This window comes from Staurois parvus, unplaced genomic scaffold, assembly GCF_062004578.1.
Source record: "Staurois parvus isolate SC_StPar_1 unplaced genomic scaffold, SC_StPar_1.0 ptg000503l, whole genome shotgun sequence".
Classification (NCBI taxonomy): Eukaryota; Metazoa; Chordata; class Amphibia; order Anura; family Ranidae; genus Staurois; species Staurois parvus.
This window is the reverse complement of record NW_028318299.1, coordinates 1,385,955-1,403,965: the sequence shown is the minus strand read 5'-3', so window position 1 is coordinate 1,403,965 and position 18,011 is coordinate 1,385,955. Positions and strand designations below refer to the sequence as shown.

The following is an 18,011-nucleotide window of genomic DNA, read 5'->3' as shown; positions in this document are numbered from 1 at the left end:
AATAAGAGAGCGTACAGCTACAAAATACATGGAGACTTCTTGCTTAAAGCTGGACTCCAGCCTTATTTTTTTGTTGTCCAACCCCCCCCCCCCCCCGCCCACTTGTAGCAAATCCTCTCCTGTGTTGAAACTGATTTCTCTCAATTCCTTGCAAACTTGGATGTCCACAATATAACCCTTTGAAGCTGAAGCAGCTATCTTGAGCCTACCTTCATTTCCTGTCTGAACAGCTTCAATCACCATCATCTGATCTGTACTGCTGCCCCCCCTCCCCAGTCAGTGACTTTCTCTGCCATCAATCATTTTTGCTGTTCTCCACACGTTGGTTTAATTTTTGAGGTTGGTGTCAGTCACAGTACTGTTGTTCCCAAGCATTATATGAAAGATCACATCTCTGGCATCCCCTAAGGTGTGCATGTTCCCCTTCCTGCTGGACAATATGTACTGCAGACATTAGCTGTGCAATATTATCATCTTTCTATTCCAGCTTAAGTAAGCAACTAATCAGCAGATTGCACAGGTAAGGTTTATAGCACCCAGTTGCAGCAGAGAGAAACATGCACATCTAAAGGGATGGCTGGGGTTATGTTCTTTCATATAACACTCAAAGCAGGTTGCTGTGACATCTACAAGAGCCTGTCAGCCCCCCCAACCAAACTCCATCCCAGTACAGAGCAAAGACCAGAAGATACAGTTGTGTCCAAAATTATTCAACCCCCACTGAAATTGAGTGTTTTGGCCAGTTTGACATTGCTTTTGATCATTCAGTCATCTTGCTTACATTTACATTAAAGAGGCACTTGTAGGTCAGACAAATATAACATAACAGTTATAATGAAATAACCACAAATGTCTTTTCTGTGCTCACAGCATTATCAGTTTTATTCAACCCCCAAGTGACATTCAATCTTAGTACTTAGTACAGCATCCTTTTACAGTTATAACAGCTTTTAAACGTGAAGCATAGCTTGACACAAGTGTCTTGCAGCGATCTACGGGTATCTTCGCCCATTCTTCATGGGCAAAGGCCTCCAGTTCAGTCACATTCTTAGGCTTGCGCACTGCAACTGCTTTCTTTAAGTCCCACCAGAGGTTCTCAATCGGATTTAAGTCTGGTGACTGCGATGGCCACTCCAAAATGTTCCAGCCTTTCCTCTGCAACCATGCTCTAGTGGACTTGGAGGTATGCTTGGGATCATTGTCCTGTTGAAAGGTCCAACGTCTCCCAAGCCTCAGGTGTGTGACGGACTGCATCACGTTTCCATCCAATATCTCCTGGTACTGAAGAGAATTCATGGTACCTTGCACACGCTGAAGCTTCCCTGTACCTGCAGAAGCAAAACAGCCCCAAAGCATGATTGACCCTCCACCATGCTTCACAGTAGGCAAGGTGTTCTTTTCATCATAGGCCTTGTTCTTCCTCCTCCAAACATAGCGTTGATCCATGGGCCCAAACAGTTCTAATTTTGTTTCATCAGTCCACAGAACACTATCCCACAACTTTTGTGGTTTGTCCACATGGCTTTTGGCATACTGCAGTCGACTCTTCTTATTCTTTGGAGACAGCAAGGGGGTACGCCTGGGAGTTCTGGCACGGAGGCCTTCATTACGCAGTGTGCGTCTTATTGTCTGGGCTGAAACTTCTGTACCCACATCTGACAAATCTTTTCTCAGTTCCTCAGCAGTCACACGGGGACTTCTCTCCACTCTACGCTTCAGGTAGCGCACAGCAGTCGAAGTCAGCATCTTCTTTCTGCCACGACCAGGTAGCGTTTCAACAGTGCCCTTTGCCTTGAATTTGCGAATGATGCTTCCTAAGGTGTCTCTTGGTATGTTTAACATCTTTGCAATCTTCTTATAGCCATTGCCCTTCCTGTGAAGAGAAATCACCTCTTCTCTTGTCTTCCTGGACCATTCTCTTGCCTTCACCATGTTTGTAACCACACCAGTAAATGTCTAGAAGGAGCTGAGTATCACAGTCATTTTAAAGCTGCCTAATTGGTGCTTATTATGCTTGATTGCTGCTCGGTGACATCCACAGGTGTTTTCAATACCTGATGGAAAGCACCTGTATGAACCTCTGTTCTTCAGAGTGGTAGTCTTTAAGGGGTTGAATAATTGTGGCAATGAAGAAACCACATAAGAACCATTTACTACTGTATTACATAAACAATTGATGTCATTTTAGTTGCATTTGGGTAGTTACAACGTCCTTGTAGGATTTGATTCTGAATACAATTCCAAATGTACACTATAGTCCCTAAACCCCTTTACAGCATTGGGGGTTGAATAATTTTGGACACAACTGTAGATACAGTGATGATGTCACTGGCCCTATAAGAGGTCTTTCTTGAAAAGCAAAAGATGTCATTGAAAATGTTAATGCATGTTGATTGGGGAGAAGACAACAAGGGAAGGTTATATATGCACATTCCACTGACGTGTAATTATTTCTGTGATGATGGTGCAGTTATTCAAAGTGGAGCTAAATGGAAACATCTAGACTGCAGCTGACATATGAACAATGAGTGTGAAAGAAGTATCCTCCACACCAAAACAAGCTGTAATTCTGTGGAGCTGGTTTTGTAATCCTAGCACCCCTTGCAGACAGCACAGGCGGGTCCATGACCTTCCTTTTTTCTTCTACAGTTTAGGCAATGCAGCTTGGTCAAAGACCGCCCCCATCCTGTGAATGGATAGTGTGGGAACAGCAACACCCTGATGAGGTCAGTCCTGCACTTTCCCCTGTTGGCTAGCTCTCTGTGCACTATGCGTTGTGGTCAATTCTCATTGCTTAGCTTGACTTATTACACCGCGCTTCTCACCTGCATTGTAGTGCGTGACAACTCCCAGTTTGTGGTTGGAAAAAGGGTCAGTATTTTTTTTTGCATGTTAGGGGGGGAATTGGGAGTTTATTCATTTTTAATCGGCTTCCTTGTTGTGCTACAGCAATGCTAAGAAATGGACGGGTCCTAAAATTGTTTCCAAGCCAAAGAGTCGCACGGTTCTCTGCCTGCTATTTAAATCCACCACCAGACACCCCTCTGATTTCTGTGCTTCCCAAACTAGTGAGACTACTTTCCAGTCGATGCCTCAGTAATGGCTACCACCCTTCCTGATCTCAGACATCTCTGTAAGGCAGATTCCTCGGATTATATGACCCCTTGTGTCAGCTGTTTCCTCCTCACTCTACACCATGGGTGCTCAACCTGTGGCCCTTCAGCTGTTGCAGAACTACAAGTCCCATGAGGCATTGCAAGATTGACAGTTACAAGCATGATTCCCAAAGGCAGAGGCATGATGGGATTTGTAGTTTCGCGAAAGCTGGAAGGCCACCAGTTTGACACCTCTGCTCTACGCCATGGGTGCTCAACCTGTGGCCCTTCAGCTGTTGCAGAACTACAAGTCCCATGAGGCTATGCAAGACAGAAAGTTACAAGCATGACTCCCAGTGCCAAGGCATGATGGAACTTGTAGTTTTGCAACAGCTGGAGGGTCACAGGTTGAGAACCCATGTTCTACACTCTCCATCCAGATGTCCAGGATCACATAGAATCTTGTTTGGGAAAAACAGGAAAATCGAAAGAAATGCTTCTAGTACAGTTTTATAAAAAAAAAATACTTGTCTCACCAATGTATCGTACCTATTACATGCACAGCTGAGCGTCACTTTTTTGTGTTAAGACTATATTAAGGGTAAAGTGTTTAATTTAATCATAACGCTGGCATTACCAACTATAAAATACATGTACTTACTGCATTTATCAATATCTTGTGTTTGTAGCCCTGAGGAAGGAGGCCCTTCTTCACCCCCGAAATTTGTTGTTTTTACTAAGAATTAATAAGTTGTTTCTAGACCAGTGAAACTGGTGCTCTCATCTTTTGTCTGAAGGACCCATCTTACCAAGAAAAGGTAGCAGCTGCTCCTTGTTCCTAAGCCTCACCTCCACTCAACTGTCACCTAACTGACATTTTTGAACTCTTGCCTCACACCTCTTCCCTGATTAGGAAAATAATACTCAATCCAGAGAGATAGAGCTGTGAGTTGCCATGTTCTCCATAGGTAGGTAAATTTCCAAATTACTCCTTGATCATGGACTGTAATGTTAATGCAAAGCAGATTTCTGAAAGATGCATGCCAATATCTAGAACCACCACCACAAATAGGACTGGCTTCTGTTCCTCTGCATTGTGTGTGTGAATCCCACACAAATACACACACACGTACGTTTATCAGACATCACAGGGAGGAGGTAGCCCAGTCAGAACAAGGTCTTCAAATCCATGGTGGTCACATAATCTGCAGACCATAATTACGATATCAGGAGTCCTTTCTACACCCCCAAAATGTGTTGATTTTACCAAAAATTATTAGGTTGTTTCTAGACTAGTGAAACCTTTGTGGTGCTCTCATCTTTTTTTACTTGATGCATCTGAAGGACTTGGTACATGGTCACAGCTTACCATATACCTGTCTAAACATAATAAGCACCTCCAATCCCATTCCAGACATCTTACAGAAGTTGGGGTCCTTCCTTACCACCTTTTCTTTTCATTAAGCTGTTACATCTGCACATACTTCTGTATCTACTACTAGAGGAAAGAGGTAAGATGGGTGTATTCAGCCCAGTAGGATAAGGTCTTCAAACCTAGGGTAGTCACATGACCTGCAGACCATGATGATCATCTCTTCCTCTTTTCTTTCTCTTCTTTTCCTCCTCTTCCACATTCTAGATATCAACATTCACCGGCCACATAATTAGGTCCACCTTGCTAGTCCCGGGTTGGACCTCCCTTTTGCCTTCATTCTTTGTGGCATAGATTCAACAAGGTGTTGGAAACATTCCTCAGAGATTTTGGTCCATATTGACATGATAGCATCACGCAGTTGCTGCAGATTTGTGGCTGCACATCCATGATGCAAATCTCCCGTTCCACCACATGCCAAAGGTGCTCTCCCGTTCCACCAGGGATTGGGATCTGGTGATTGTGGAGACCATTGGAATACAGTGAACTCATTGTCATGTTCAAGAAACTAGTTTGTGATGAATTGAGCTTTGTAACATGGTACATTATCCTGTTCCAATATCCATGCTCAAAGTCACTAAAATCCCCTTTCTTCCCCATTTTGATGCTCAGTTTGAACTTCAGCAAGTTATCTTCACTGGGTCTAGATGCCTAAATGCACTGAGTTGCTTCCATGTGATTGGCTGATTTGCAATTTGTGTTACCAAGCAATTGAACAGGTGGACCTAATAAAGTGGCTGGGGGAGTGTAACTCCCACAACTCAGCTAGCATGGTTAGGAGCTCCTATATCTTCAGATCCGGAGTGACAAGCTACTGGGTGAACATGGAATATATCATCATGCTCCCACCAGATGGAGAAAGCAAAAGTTTCCCCCTCTACATTTTTAAGGATGATGTCCTTTTATTTTCTTCAAGAAAAGTTAGCAGCTCCTCCTTGTTCCTCAGTCTCACCCCCACTCAACTGTCACCTAACTGACATTTTTGAAACTCTAGCATCATACCTCTCCCTTATTTGGAGAAAATTTTACCCAATCCAGAGAGATAGAGCTGTGAGTTGCTATGTTCTCCATAGGAAGGTAAATTTCCAGATTGCTCCTTGATCATGGACTGTAATGTTAATGCAAAGCAGATTTCTGAAAGATCCATACCGATATCTAAAACCAAAAGCAGAGTTGGCTGTTGTTCCTTTGCATTGTGTGTATGTATGTATGTATGTATGTATGTGTGTGTGATATATATATATATATATATATATGTCATGTGGGATTCAATGGTTTATTAGACATCACAGTGAGAGGTAGCCCCATCAGAACGTGTAGCCATAGTGTTTTACAAGATCAACCCCTTCCATCCTTTTAATTGCAGAGACCATTCCAGAAGCAGTAGGTCGTTCTTTTGGTTCATAAGAAAAGCATGCTTTGACAATGGGTTGCAGTTTCTTGCTCAATGCAGCCAATGACTGGGGTGGTTCATTGTTAAACATTTTCTTCATCATTACATTGGTCTTTGTCCAGGGCTTTTTCTGAGTAAACAGTTCAAGAAATGTTACTCCAACAGACCAAACGTCGGACATTTTGGTTGGTGGTATGTGATCTTCTAAGACACATTCGGGGGCCTTATACAAAAGTGTCCCTCCAATTGGTCCAATTTTAGTTGACTTGTCCATTTTTGAACTGATAGCTTCTCGAATGTTGGCCATTCCCCAGTCCGTTAGGAAGGTTTTCTTTGTCTTTCCTTCCACCTGTTAGAAGACATATCCACATCTGCTAGTACTGAATTATTATTATTATTATTATTACATCGAGTTTATATAGCGCCAAGGGGTTTGCTCAGCGCTGTACAATAGGGGGGACAATACATGAAACAGTACAACAAAAACAGACAGCGTACGAGGGGTAAGAGGGCCCTACTCTTTCGAGCTTACAATCTAGGAGGGAGGGGGTAGTGGTACAATAGGAAGTGGCTGAGGGGAATGAAGTGGTGGGAGGAATGAGGGAGAATGGCCGTTAGGTGAGGGTGGGGTAGGCTTCCCTGAAGAGATGGGTTTTGAGGGAGCGCCTGAATGTGGGGAGGGAAGGCGACAGTCGGATGGATTGGGGCAGTGAGTTCCAGAGGATAGGGGAGGACCTGGAGAAGTCTTGCAGTCGTGCATGGGAGGAGGAGACCAGGGAGCAGGATAGAAGGAGGTCCTGTGAGGAGCGAAGGGTAGGGTGGTACTTGGGGATCAGGTTGGTGAGGTAGTCAGGGGCAGTGTTGTGAACGGCTTTGTAGGTCAGGGTTAGGAGTTTAAATTTGATGCGTTGGGCAATCGGGAGCCAGTGGAGGGAGAGGCAGAGGGTGGTGGCAGAGGTGGAGCGGGTGGTGAGGTGGATGAGTCTAGCCTATAAAAGAAGATGTATTTAGAGAAATATGGAAGCTGCCAATGTTGACTTTCTGAGAAAACTAGTAGCCTGGCCATCTATGGCTTTCATAATTTCGGATAATGACCCGAAACAATCATGCAAATCAACATCGTTCACACAAAATATTTATCAACAAGCTTGTCTGAAGACAATCATTTAGCAATTTCTGATTCCATTGGCTCTACATGACAGCCAGAAAACCAGAATTTTTTTTAGAGAAGCCATCATTGGGAGTCTCCGTGTGTCTTCATTACACTTGCCCTTTAAATGACAAAAAGATAGACAAGGAACAACGACTTACTAGAATATTGACAGGTTTGATGTCCTGATGAATGATATTCTGGGAATGAATGTATTCCACGGCCAACAATACCTCTAGGCCAACATATATTTTATCATCCCCAGACAGCTGTAAAAGACAATACATATGTTATGAAACCAATGAAAACCCTTAAATAAAAATCAAAAGTATTAGAGAAAATTTGGGGCAATTGTTATTCTGGTCTGACACACCTATGTTCAGGCCTCTGGAGGTACTTACTTTTACAGGGCAGGAGGAGGTGTGAAGAATACTATTCAGGTTGGCTCCGTGGATATATTCTGTTGCCAGCAGCATATATTCGTCTGTTTTGGCTGCTGCCATGAGCTTCACAATATGGGGGTGATGGAGTCTCCTATTCAGAAAAATAACGCACCATCAAACCAAAGAAAGACTAGAACCTCTGTCTGGTTAATCTAAATTTAAAGTGTTCCTAAACCCCGGATCCCGCATTCACTATATCCACTCTCCCCGGACCCCGCATTCACTATATCCGCTCTCCCCGGACCCCGCATTTATTATATACGCTCTCCCTGGACCCCGCATTCACTATATCCGCTCTCCCCGGACCCCGCATTCATTATATACGCTCTCCCTGGACCCCGCATTCACTATATCTGCTCTCCCCGGACCCTGCATTCACTATATCCGCTCTCCCGGACCCCGCATTCACTATATCCGCTCTCCCCGGACCCCGCATTCATTATATACGCTCTCCCTGGACCCTGCATTCACTATATCTGGTCCCCCACAGTACACAGAACATGGAAATGCAATTATTTTAGTAAATATAAACTGCTAAATCTTTTTTCTCATCAGCAGTATATAGCAGTCTTGTGACTTCTATCAGTGTCCAGCAGAGCACTAGTTAAAGCTTGTAGAAGGAGTTTTCTTTCTGCTATAGGAGGATGCAGAACCCCTGACCTCTGTCTGGACAGTGCTGATTGGCCCTGTGCTGATCACATGCACTCTCCCAAGAAAACAAAAAAACTCTAGCAATGCCCACCAAACTGAGCATGTGCAGAGTGTCCCTGAGCCTCTGTTCTATCAGGAGATGAAATGGGGAACATGAAAAAAGGGGAGGATCAGAGAAGACAGGATCAAACAGCCTTTTTACACAATGCAGAGGATTAACCCCTTGGGTTCCACAGTATAACAAGCATGCTTTACTGCATCTACAGACTGATTGTACTGTTGTGGGTTTAACCTTAACTAAGCTCACCCTAAAAATTCCCAACCAGTTGCTTCTTTACCTTGCCATTCCGGCCATTTACCTCCAGCAGGTAAAATCTCCTTCAGCTCCAGGCCACACCTGCATGGTGTCCTCCATAGACTTGAATGGAGCCGTACCTCCAAGTGGCTTCGGTCTCATTCCCATTCAAGTCTATGAGGGTTCAGTGTGCAGTGCTGAAGAGGTCACACAGTGAAAATCCAAAACATGCACAAAGAGGACGCACACAGAGAATACGTACAAACAAAGCATCCACAAACGGCACACAACCCACAAACAAAGCACACACAAACAACTGGCATTGGCCATTGAACCCCAGAATGGGCAGGTCCACCACTGGCGCCCTGTGCTTTTCACAGATGAGAGCAGGTTCCCCCTGAGCACATGTGACAGACATGAAAGGGTCTGGAGAAGCCGTGGAGAACGTTCTGCTGCCTGTAACATCGTTCAGCATGACCGTTATGGTGGTGGGTCAGTGATGGTCTGGGGAGGCATATCCATGGAGGGACACACAGACCTGCTTTAGATAACTGGATCCTCCATCAAATTTCAGTCCAGCCCATCACTTTTGTCGTTTTACAGTTGAAAAATTCAATACTATCACGTCTCATGTTTGTTAATAAATATTACAACTAAATGTTATAAAACACGACCTAAGCCAGGGTTTCTCAATCATGGTTCCTCCAGAGGTTGCTAGGGGTTCCTTGAGCAATGAGCAATTTCTGCCTCTCAGAGAAGTCCCCACTGACACCAATGATCTGTTTAGCTATCTGTAAGGGAGTAATTCTTCCCAATGACCACAAGTGTGAGGAGCATTCTTCCCACCGACCCCCACACTAATGTATCATGAGGTGTAGATATAGTCATTTTTAGCCGGGGTTCCCTGAGACCGGACAGTTATTTCAAGGGTTCCTCCATGTTGAAAAGTTTGGGAAAGGCTGACATTAACCACATAATTAATGCTATAAAACACATCATCCTGAATGAGCCATTCAGAGAATAAGGGAACACTTTTTATAGAATATAAACCGTACATGCTGACTTGGATTTCATGGATTATATCTCTGAGGTCCTCATCGCTAAGATCCAATATTTTAACAGCGGCAGCCGTGCCTTGATAAGATCCTCTGTACACCGTCCCAAAGCTGCCCGCTCCAAGTTTACATCTCTTGTCCATCTGGATGTGTTCTTTAGGGACGAAGTGAACTGGAGGCAGCTGTAATGTGGGATCTAAAATATCAAAACAAAATTGAGAATGATACTAATTTAGGACATTTCCAGAATTTCCTCTTTCAGTGTCTTAGTTGGGAATTTTCCTACAGTATCTGTGCGCTACAGAAATTTTAATTTCTTCCAGCACAATGAATTGTTCAATAGAACGAAGGCCCGGATTGGCCAAAGGGCACACTGGGGTTTAGCCCATTGGGCCAGGGCTGCCTGGATAGGAGGGGCGGCTAGCTCTCACATAGAGGAACCCATCCATGCATTTCTCTCCTGCAGCCACTGAATGATGGCTTCTCCTCCTTTCCCTCCTGCAGGCATTCAGCGGCAGCAGGAGTGAAATGCATGGATGGGTCCCTCTATGTGCCCCAACAGGATGGTACAACCATACAGAATATGGCGAGCAGAGTCCTTGGGTTTATGTTGTAGAGAAACTTGACATACTTAGTTTGAAGCACATTTTCCCCATGATGTATGATGCACATTTGCCCCATGATGTATGATGCACATTTGCCCCATGATGTATGATGCACATTTGCCCCATGCTGTATGATGCACATTTGCCCCATGCTGTATGATGCACATTTGCCCCATGATGTATGATGCACATTTTCCCCATGAGGTATGATGCACATTTTCCCCATGCTGTATGATGCACATTTGCCCCATGATGTATGATGCACATTTGCCCCATGATGTATGATGCACATTTGCCCCATGCTGTATGATGCACATTTACCCCATGCTGTATGATGCACATTTGCCCCATGCTGTATGATGCACATTTCCCCCATGCTGTATGATGCACATTTCCCCCATGCTGTATGATGCACATTTCCCCCATGCTGTATGATGGGAACATACCTTGAGCTTGATGCCTTTCGCTCATCCCTTGGCTTCCTGCAATGTCTGCTATGGCGCTGTCAGCTGACTCAGTCTCTGAAAAAAAAAGAGACCACCTTTAGCTTGGAATCTGCAGAGAGTTCTAATCCTCTAAAGGAAGGTTTGGATATATGTGAATCCTGCAATAAGTGTATTGATGGGACAAGAGAGACAACTTACTTTGGGGTTATATTTGTTTTTCCTGAATGTATAATAGTTTTTGTACATACACTATATTGCCAAAAGTATTGGCCCCGCCCTCCACATCATGTGATTCAGGTGTTCCAATCCCCTCCATGGACACAGGTGGATACAATCAAGCCCCTAGGCATGCAGACGGCTTCTACAAACATTGGTGAAAGAATGGGTCGCCCTCAGGAGCTCAGTGACTCCAAGCGTGGTCCCGTGATAGGTGGCCACCTGGGCAATAAGTCCATCCGTGACATTTCCTGGCTACTAAATATTCCACGCTCAACTGTTAGTGGGATTATAACAAAGTGGAAGCCACTGGGAACAACAGCCACTCAGCCACCAAGTGGTAGGCCACGTCACATGACAGGGCGGGGTCAGCGCATGCTCTAGCGCACAGAAGTCACCAACTGTCTGCAGAGTCAATAGCTAAAGACCTCCAAACTTGGTGTGGCCTTCAGATGAGCCCAACAACAGTGTGTAGAGAGCTTCATGGAATGGGTTTCTCCTGTTTGATTAATATTTATAAACAATGTTACTTTGTATCTCTCTATATCTCCCGTCTGATCGATGTTTATAAACAATGTTACTTTGTATCTCTCTATCTCCCGTCTGATCGATGTTCATAAACAATGTTACTTTGTATATCTCTATTTCCTGTTTGATCAATATTTATAAATAATGCTACTTTGACACTCTCTATCTTCCTTCTGATCAATATTTATAAACAATGTTACTTTGTATCTCTATATCTCCCTTCTGATCGATGTTTATAAACAATGTTACTTTGTATCTCTATATCTCCCGTCTGATCGATGTTTATAAACAATGTTACTTTGTATCTCTATATCTCCCGTCTGATCGATGTTTATAAACAATGTTACTTTGTATCTCTCTATCTCCCATCTGATCCATGTTTATAAACAATGTTACTTTGTATCTCTCCATCTCCTGTTTGATCAATGATTATAAACATCTCTCACCATTGTCTATGCCGATCAATATCCCTGGATTATTCCCATTGTCTGAGGTCCCAGGATCATCTTCCTTTTTTTGGGACTCTGTAATATCTGGAGCATCAAGAGTACCTGTGTTGTTTTAAATATAAAATGATTACACTCTGTTCACATGTCAAGTGCTTTGTATAGAAAATAAGTCACCATACGAGGGTTCATACTTCAGTATTTATCATCTTATTTTACATACCAGATAATTAACCCAATCAATTTACTTTATTAGGTTTTTTTAGGCATGCAAAGGTCAGCTGAGCAAGAATATTTTTTGGGGTTTGGGGTTTTTGGGGGTTACTGCTCCTGAAATGATTGCTTCTGAGAACTGCAGTGAGCCTCATCTGTGCACCTTTCCATATGAGATTTTGTAGATACGGGGATGTGCATTCTCTCTACTCAGCTCTCAGATTACATGGTACAGGAGGAAGTGGCTGTGGGGGATGGAGTGGTAGGAGGAGTGGAGGAGATCGGCTGTTAGGTGAGGGTGGGGTAGGCTTCCCTGAAGAGATGGGTTTTCAGGGTGCGCCTAAAGGTGAAGAGGGTAGGTGACAGTCTGATGGATTGGGGTAGTGAGTTCCAGAGGATGGGGGAGGTCCTGGAGAAGATCTGCAGTCAGGCGTGAGAGGTGCAAATATATGTCAATATATTTGGGAAGAATATTTTATAATATATTTCAAATATTTTTTTTTTCATCTGAGTTTGAATTTAAATAATATTACAGAGCCTTCTGACAACAAAATATCCTGCCAATGCGCCTTTTGGGGAAAGGAGAGTGTGGCTGTACACGGACAGATGCTGCCATTGAGAACATTGGATGTGGTCTGTTGTCTATCGGGCTGGATGACAGGTAAATGTTGTTTCTAATATATAGTTAGCAGGAAAGTGGATGTGTGTGGGGTCCTTGGAGAATACTTCTGTCATTTTTTAATTGAATTTTTTAAATTGAATTCATATTTGTAGAATTTTCTGTCTACGATGATATTACTTTGTGGATCCTTATAATCATCTACTTTGACTGGCACAGGAGAGTGTTTGGATGTAATCTCATTGGCACTACTACTTGCACTGCCTACTTGCTACCACAATACCCTACCATTGTCAATGTTCCAACTATTCCAGTAGGTATTTACAATATTTGCCCCACCTTGTCCCCCGCCACCCCTTGGCTATTCAGCACATTATATTATTTTAGATCGTGTATACGAACTTGGATATGTTTTCAACTCCCTCTTCCCCTCTCCTTTCTCCTCTCCAGCTCCATATGTGCCCCCATGTTCACGCTTTAGACTGGCCTGGCGCTGTCCAGCGGGGTCATATCCACCATTTTTTTGACCATCGGGTTAACTTTTTTTTTTTTAGTAAGTGATGTATAATCTTTGGATGTTTATTGAAAAATGGTTAACTGTATATGATGGCATATATTAGGGTTTAGCAGCTAAAGCCTCTCCTCCTTCCATCATCTCCCAGTTGTTAGACCAACCACCATCCATCTTTTTTTTTTTTTAGTCTGTCTCTTAACCTATTTGCGCCGGTGCCTCCCGGCCCTTTAAGGGTTTCAGAAGCCAGGAGGCGGGGTGGGGTTTAAGGGTCATGTGACCACCGCAATTCACTGTCACAGAGGTCACATGATCGGAAAAGGTCCCGATCGCAAGGGGAGATCGGGACTTTTCCACAAATCACCGACATATGTGCTGGGGGTGCGGAGGGAGTGCACTCTCAGCACATATGTGTTTTCAAGTGGTACGCAAATATGCGGCCGCTCGGCGTCAAGGCCCAGCAGCTGAGAGGTGACATATTTGCGTACTGTTGACGTGAAGGCCCAGCTGCTGAGAGGCCTCATATTTGCCTACTGTCGGTGTCAAGGGGTTAATGTCCATCCTTTGACCAGCACTGATACCCGGTTTTCATACTACAATAACAAACTGTATGTTTTCAATTTTGTATTGTCCTCCTGGCCAAATGTTGTGGCTATTTGTTAACTGCCTTCTCGCATCAAAAAAAGAACATTTAAAATAAAATTAAAAAGTTGTATATGATTGCTTACCATGTTTTCTTTGTCTTCATGTAGATAATAGATCCTGAAGAAACATGTAGAGCCCTGCAAGTCTGGTGGGTAGGAGCATCCCAACAGTTGGAAGTTCATGGATGGGGTTGAGTTGACAATGCCATTCTTGCCTATCCAAACCTTCACTGTTAGGGGGGTGACCTTAGATATGCCCCATCACTAGTGATTCCCTTTAAGCGTTTTATATTGTATGATGATATATATGAGATTTTATGAATTTGTTAAATAAACTTTATAATTTTTTAACAAACTACTGTGTTGGGTACGTGCCTCCAGAGTCCATATATTGTCATCTTTCCCCTTTTTTGTCATAGTTTTTGGGACGTGGCACAAGTTTTATATATATATATATATATATATATATATATATCCACGGTGCCACCCGGCAGTTACAAAACATATTACTTATTCTCTATGGTCTTTGCTATATATATAATGATATACAAAGTATATATATAGTTTAAATACTAATTTAAAGTTGTAAACAAAAAGTGCCAAAAAATGCTTGGTCTGCAAGTGGTTAAAAGGTCCAGGCAAAGCATTTAATCATCATTATTTTTATAAAATGGAGAAGGCTTTTAAAAATAATCACCAGTTTCTGGCAATCCTGGGGCAAAGAGAACCTCCATCAGCTTCGTCAGGAGCTTCTCTTCATTCTCCTTCTCTTCCTTGGTGATGAGGAGCAGATTGCGAGCGTACTTCCGTATGCCGGGCAGAGAGTGCAGAATCTGTTCCTTCTCCTTCCAGCTGCCGTCTTCCATGTCATCGATTATCACCAGAACATTGAACCTCCCTGAGAGAACAGAAAGATGGTAACACAAATTATTCTGTTTATATATACAAGGATTATTCTAAATCAGGGGTCTCCAAACTGTGGCCCTCCAGGTGTTGAGGAACCTCAAGTCCCATGAGGCCTTGTAAGACTCTGATGGCTTCAGGTAAAACTCGCAGAGGCATGATGGGACTTGTAGTACTTCAACAGGTGGAGGGCCATAGTTTGGAGACCCCTGTTCTAAACCAAAGAACATAGGGTGTCAAACAGGAGAAAAGGAAAAACAATAATTGGAGAACTATCTTTTTTGTATTATAAAAGCACCATAAGTCTACGCGTTTCAGGCTACATCAGTGCTTAATTGATTATTGATGTAATGCAAAACGCGTAGACTTTTCTCATCCCCCACAGTGTTTTACTGCACCCGTGGGACAAATTGTGTGCAGCACTGTGAGGGCACACCGACCTGGAGCAGCACCATATTTAATAATAGTTGTAGACAATAGCATACAGGAATTATTTGAAAAACAATTATTAAATTATTATACTTATTATTTTGTAAAAAATATTATTGTTATGGCCGCAAGACCATCATGTAGTTAAAAAGTATGAAAACATGATAATGTCTCACATAAACACCAGACACATTGCTTAGTACCTCCTATGCCCCTGAGAACTCTGGGTGCTCTCAGCTCTCATGCAAGCAGTGGGCTGGCTCTTGGGAGGAGTTATGCAAATATCAAAATGCCTTGATGGGCAGGTGTCAGTCTGGAGGAGTGGGTGCTCCTAGGCAGGCTGACATTTTATGCATATCACCCTAGGTAACCCCTACATGTGATGTTGAGTCTCCATAACTGAAATAATTGAAATCCAATGAATGAAATGGGCGGGTCAGGCTGGGGAGGGCTAGGAAAGGGCTGGATGATGTTGGACGTCCTCCGGCCAGGAAAGGAGGCAGAGCTCTTTCTGACTAGCTGCAGCTTCTAATGCACATTGTGAGAAGCTCACAGTGTGTAGTGAAATCAGAGAAAGCCATTTCAGTGCAGGAGAGGAGCCGGTACACCTGTGCAAGACTGAAGGGGAGGAGCCGGTACACCTGTGCAAGACTGAATGGAGGAGCAAGTACACCTGTGCAAGACTGAAGGGGAGGAGCCGTTACACCTGTGCAAGACTGAAGGGGAGGAGCCAGTACACCTGTACAAGACTGAAGGGGAGGAGCCAGTACACCTGTGCAAGACTGAAGGGGAGGAGCCGTTACACCTGTGCAAGACTGAAGGGGAGGAGCCAGTACACCTGTGCAAAACTGAAGGGGAGGAGCCGGTACACCTGTGCAAGACTGAAGGGGAGGAGCCGTTACACCTGTGCAAGACTGAAGGGGAGGAGCCGGTACACCTGTGCAAGACTGAAGGGGAGGAGCCGGTACACTTGTGTAAGACTGAAGGTGAGCAGCCGGTACACCTGTGCAAGACTGAAGGGGAGGAGTCAGTACACCTGTGCAAGACTGAAGGGGAGGAGCCGTTACACCTGTGCAAGACTGAAGGGGAGGAGCCGATACACCTGTCCAAGACTGAAGGGGAGGAGACAGTTCAACTGTGCAGGACTGAAGGGGAGGAGCCGATACACCTGTACAAAACTGAAGGTGGGGGACTGGAGGCCATATTTAATCATAGACAACAAAACACACCTGACTGGACTTAAAAAGTTTAACTTAAAAAAATGACATGACAAGGAAGATATACCAAGTGTGACTGAGAGATTCTCCATCTCGGCTTCATACTCCTCTACAATGCTGACTGCCCCTTGGCTCTGGCTGTGATACAGAACACCAAAGCTGCAGTCAGCGATCTCCTCCATGCCGTTCTCAGAGATATAGATGGCTGTGACATCATCCACAGAGGCCTGAATTTCGGGGGATTTCAGCAAAGACTCCAGCCAAGTGTAATCAGTTCCTGGACCCCTGGAGAAAATCCCGACAGTTCCGAGTTTCTGCAACAAATTAGAATGAAAAATATTGATTGCAATAACATTTGCACGGCTGGATCACTGTATAGAAGCTGACGGGGGTGTCTTGTCAGAGAGTGGAGGAGGAAGTAACACTGAACCAATAAACTCTACACAAGGTTGTCAGAGAGTGGAGGAGGAAGCAGCACTGGATCAATAAACTGTATATAGGGTTGTCAGATAGTGGAGGAGGAAGCAGCACTGGATCAATAAACTGTATATAGGGTTGTCAGATAGTGGAGGAGGAAGCAGCACTGGATCAATAAACTGTATATAGGGTTGTCAGAGAGTGGAGGAGGAAGCAGCACTGGATCAATAAACTGTATATAGGGTAGTCAGAGAGGGAAGGAGGAAGCAGCACTGGATCAATAAACTGTATATAGGGTTGTCAGAGAGTGAAGGAGGAAGCAGCACTGGATCAATAAACTGTATATAGGGTTGTCAGATAGTGGAGGAGGAAGCAGCACTGGATCAATAAACTGTATATAGGGTTGCCAGATAGTGGAGGATGAAGCAGCACTGGATCAATAAACTGTATATAGGGTTGCCAGATAGTGGAGGATGAAGCAGCACTGGATCAATAAACTGTATATAGGGTTGCCAGATAGTGGAGGAGGAACAGCACTGGATCAATAAACTGTATATAGGGTTGTCAGATAGTGGAGGAGGAAGCAGCACTGGATCAATAAACTGTATATAGGGGTGCCAGATAGTGGAGGAGGAAGCAGCACTGGATCAATAAACTGTATATAGGGTTGTCAGATAGTGGAGGAGGAAGCAGCACTGGATCAATAAACTGTATATAGGGTTGCCAGATAGTGGAGGATGAAGCAGCACTGGATCAATAAACTGTATATAGGGTTGTCAGATAGTGGAGGAGGAAGCAGCACTGGATCAATAAACTGTATATAGGGTTGCCAGATAGTGGAGGAGGAAGCAGCACTGGATCAATAAACTGTATATAGGGTTGCCAGATAGTGGAGGAGGAAGCAGCACTGGATCAATAAACTGTATATAGGGTTGTCAGTGGAGGAGGAAGCAGCACTGGATCAATAAACTGTATATAGGGTTGTCAGATAGTGGAGGGGGAAGCAGCACTGGATCAATAAACTGTATATAGGGTTGTCAGTGGAGGAGGAAGCAGCACTGGATCAATAAACTGTCTATAGGGTTGTCAGTGGAGGAGGAAGCAGCACTGGATCAATAAACTGTATATAGGGTTGTCAGTGGAGGAGGAAGCATAATAACTAAATGTAACATATACAAAACATCTACAACAAACGGCAACAGAAATCTTACCAGTGCCGGCGGAGATGGGAGTTTTACTGAAAAAAACAAACAGAAAGAGAACTGAATAAAGAAAATGTTACATTGTATTCTGAATGTGTGTC

The 18,011-nt window shown here is 43.8% G+C and overlaps 1 protein-coding gene across 1 annotated transcript in view; it reads right to left on the bottom strand.

Moving 5' to 3' along the window:
* Nucleotides 1–5,789: 5,789 nt before the first annotated feature.
* Nucleotides 5,790–18,011, bottom strand: part of LOC149451977 (uncharacterized) — a 31,621-nt gene continuing 19,399 nt past the window's right edge. Inside the window, 9 exon segments of the mRNA XM_089689925.1 lie at nt 5,790–6,269; nt 7,232–7,339; nt 7,472–7,604; nt 9,515–9,710; nt 10,566–10,640; nt 11,756–11,860; nt 14,440–14,640; nt 16,359–16,605; nt 17,920–17,945. Coding sequence (XP_089546051.1) covers nt 5,835–6,269; nt 7,232–7,339; nt 7,472–7,604; nt 9,515–9,710; nt 10,566–10,640; nt 11,756–11,860; nt 14,440–14,640; nt 16,359–16,605; nt 17,920–17,945 — 1,526 coding nt within the window. The 3' untranslated portion in view covers nt 5,790–5,834.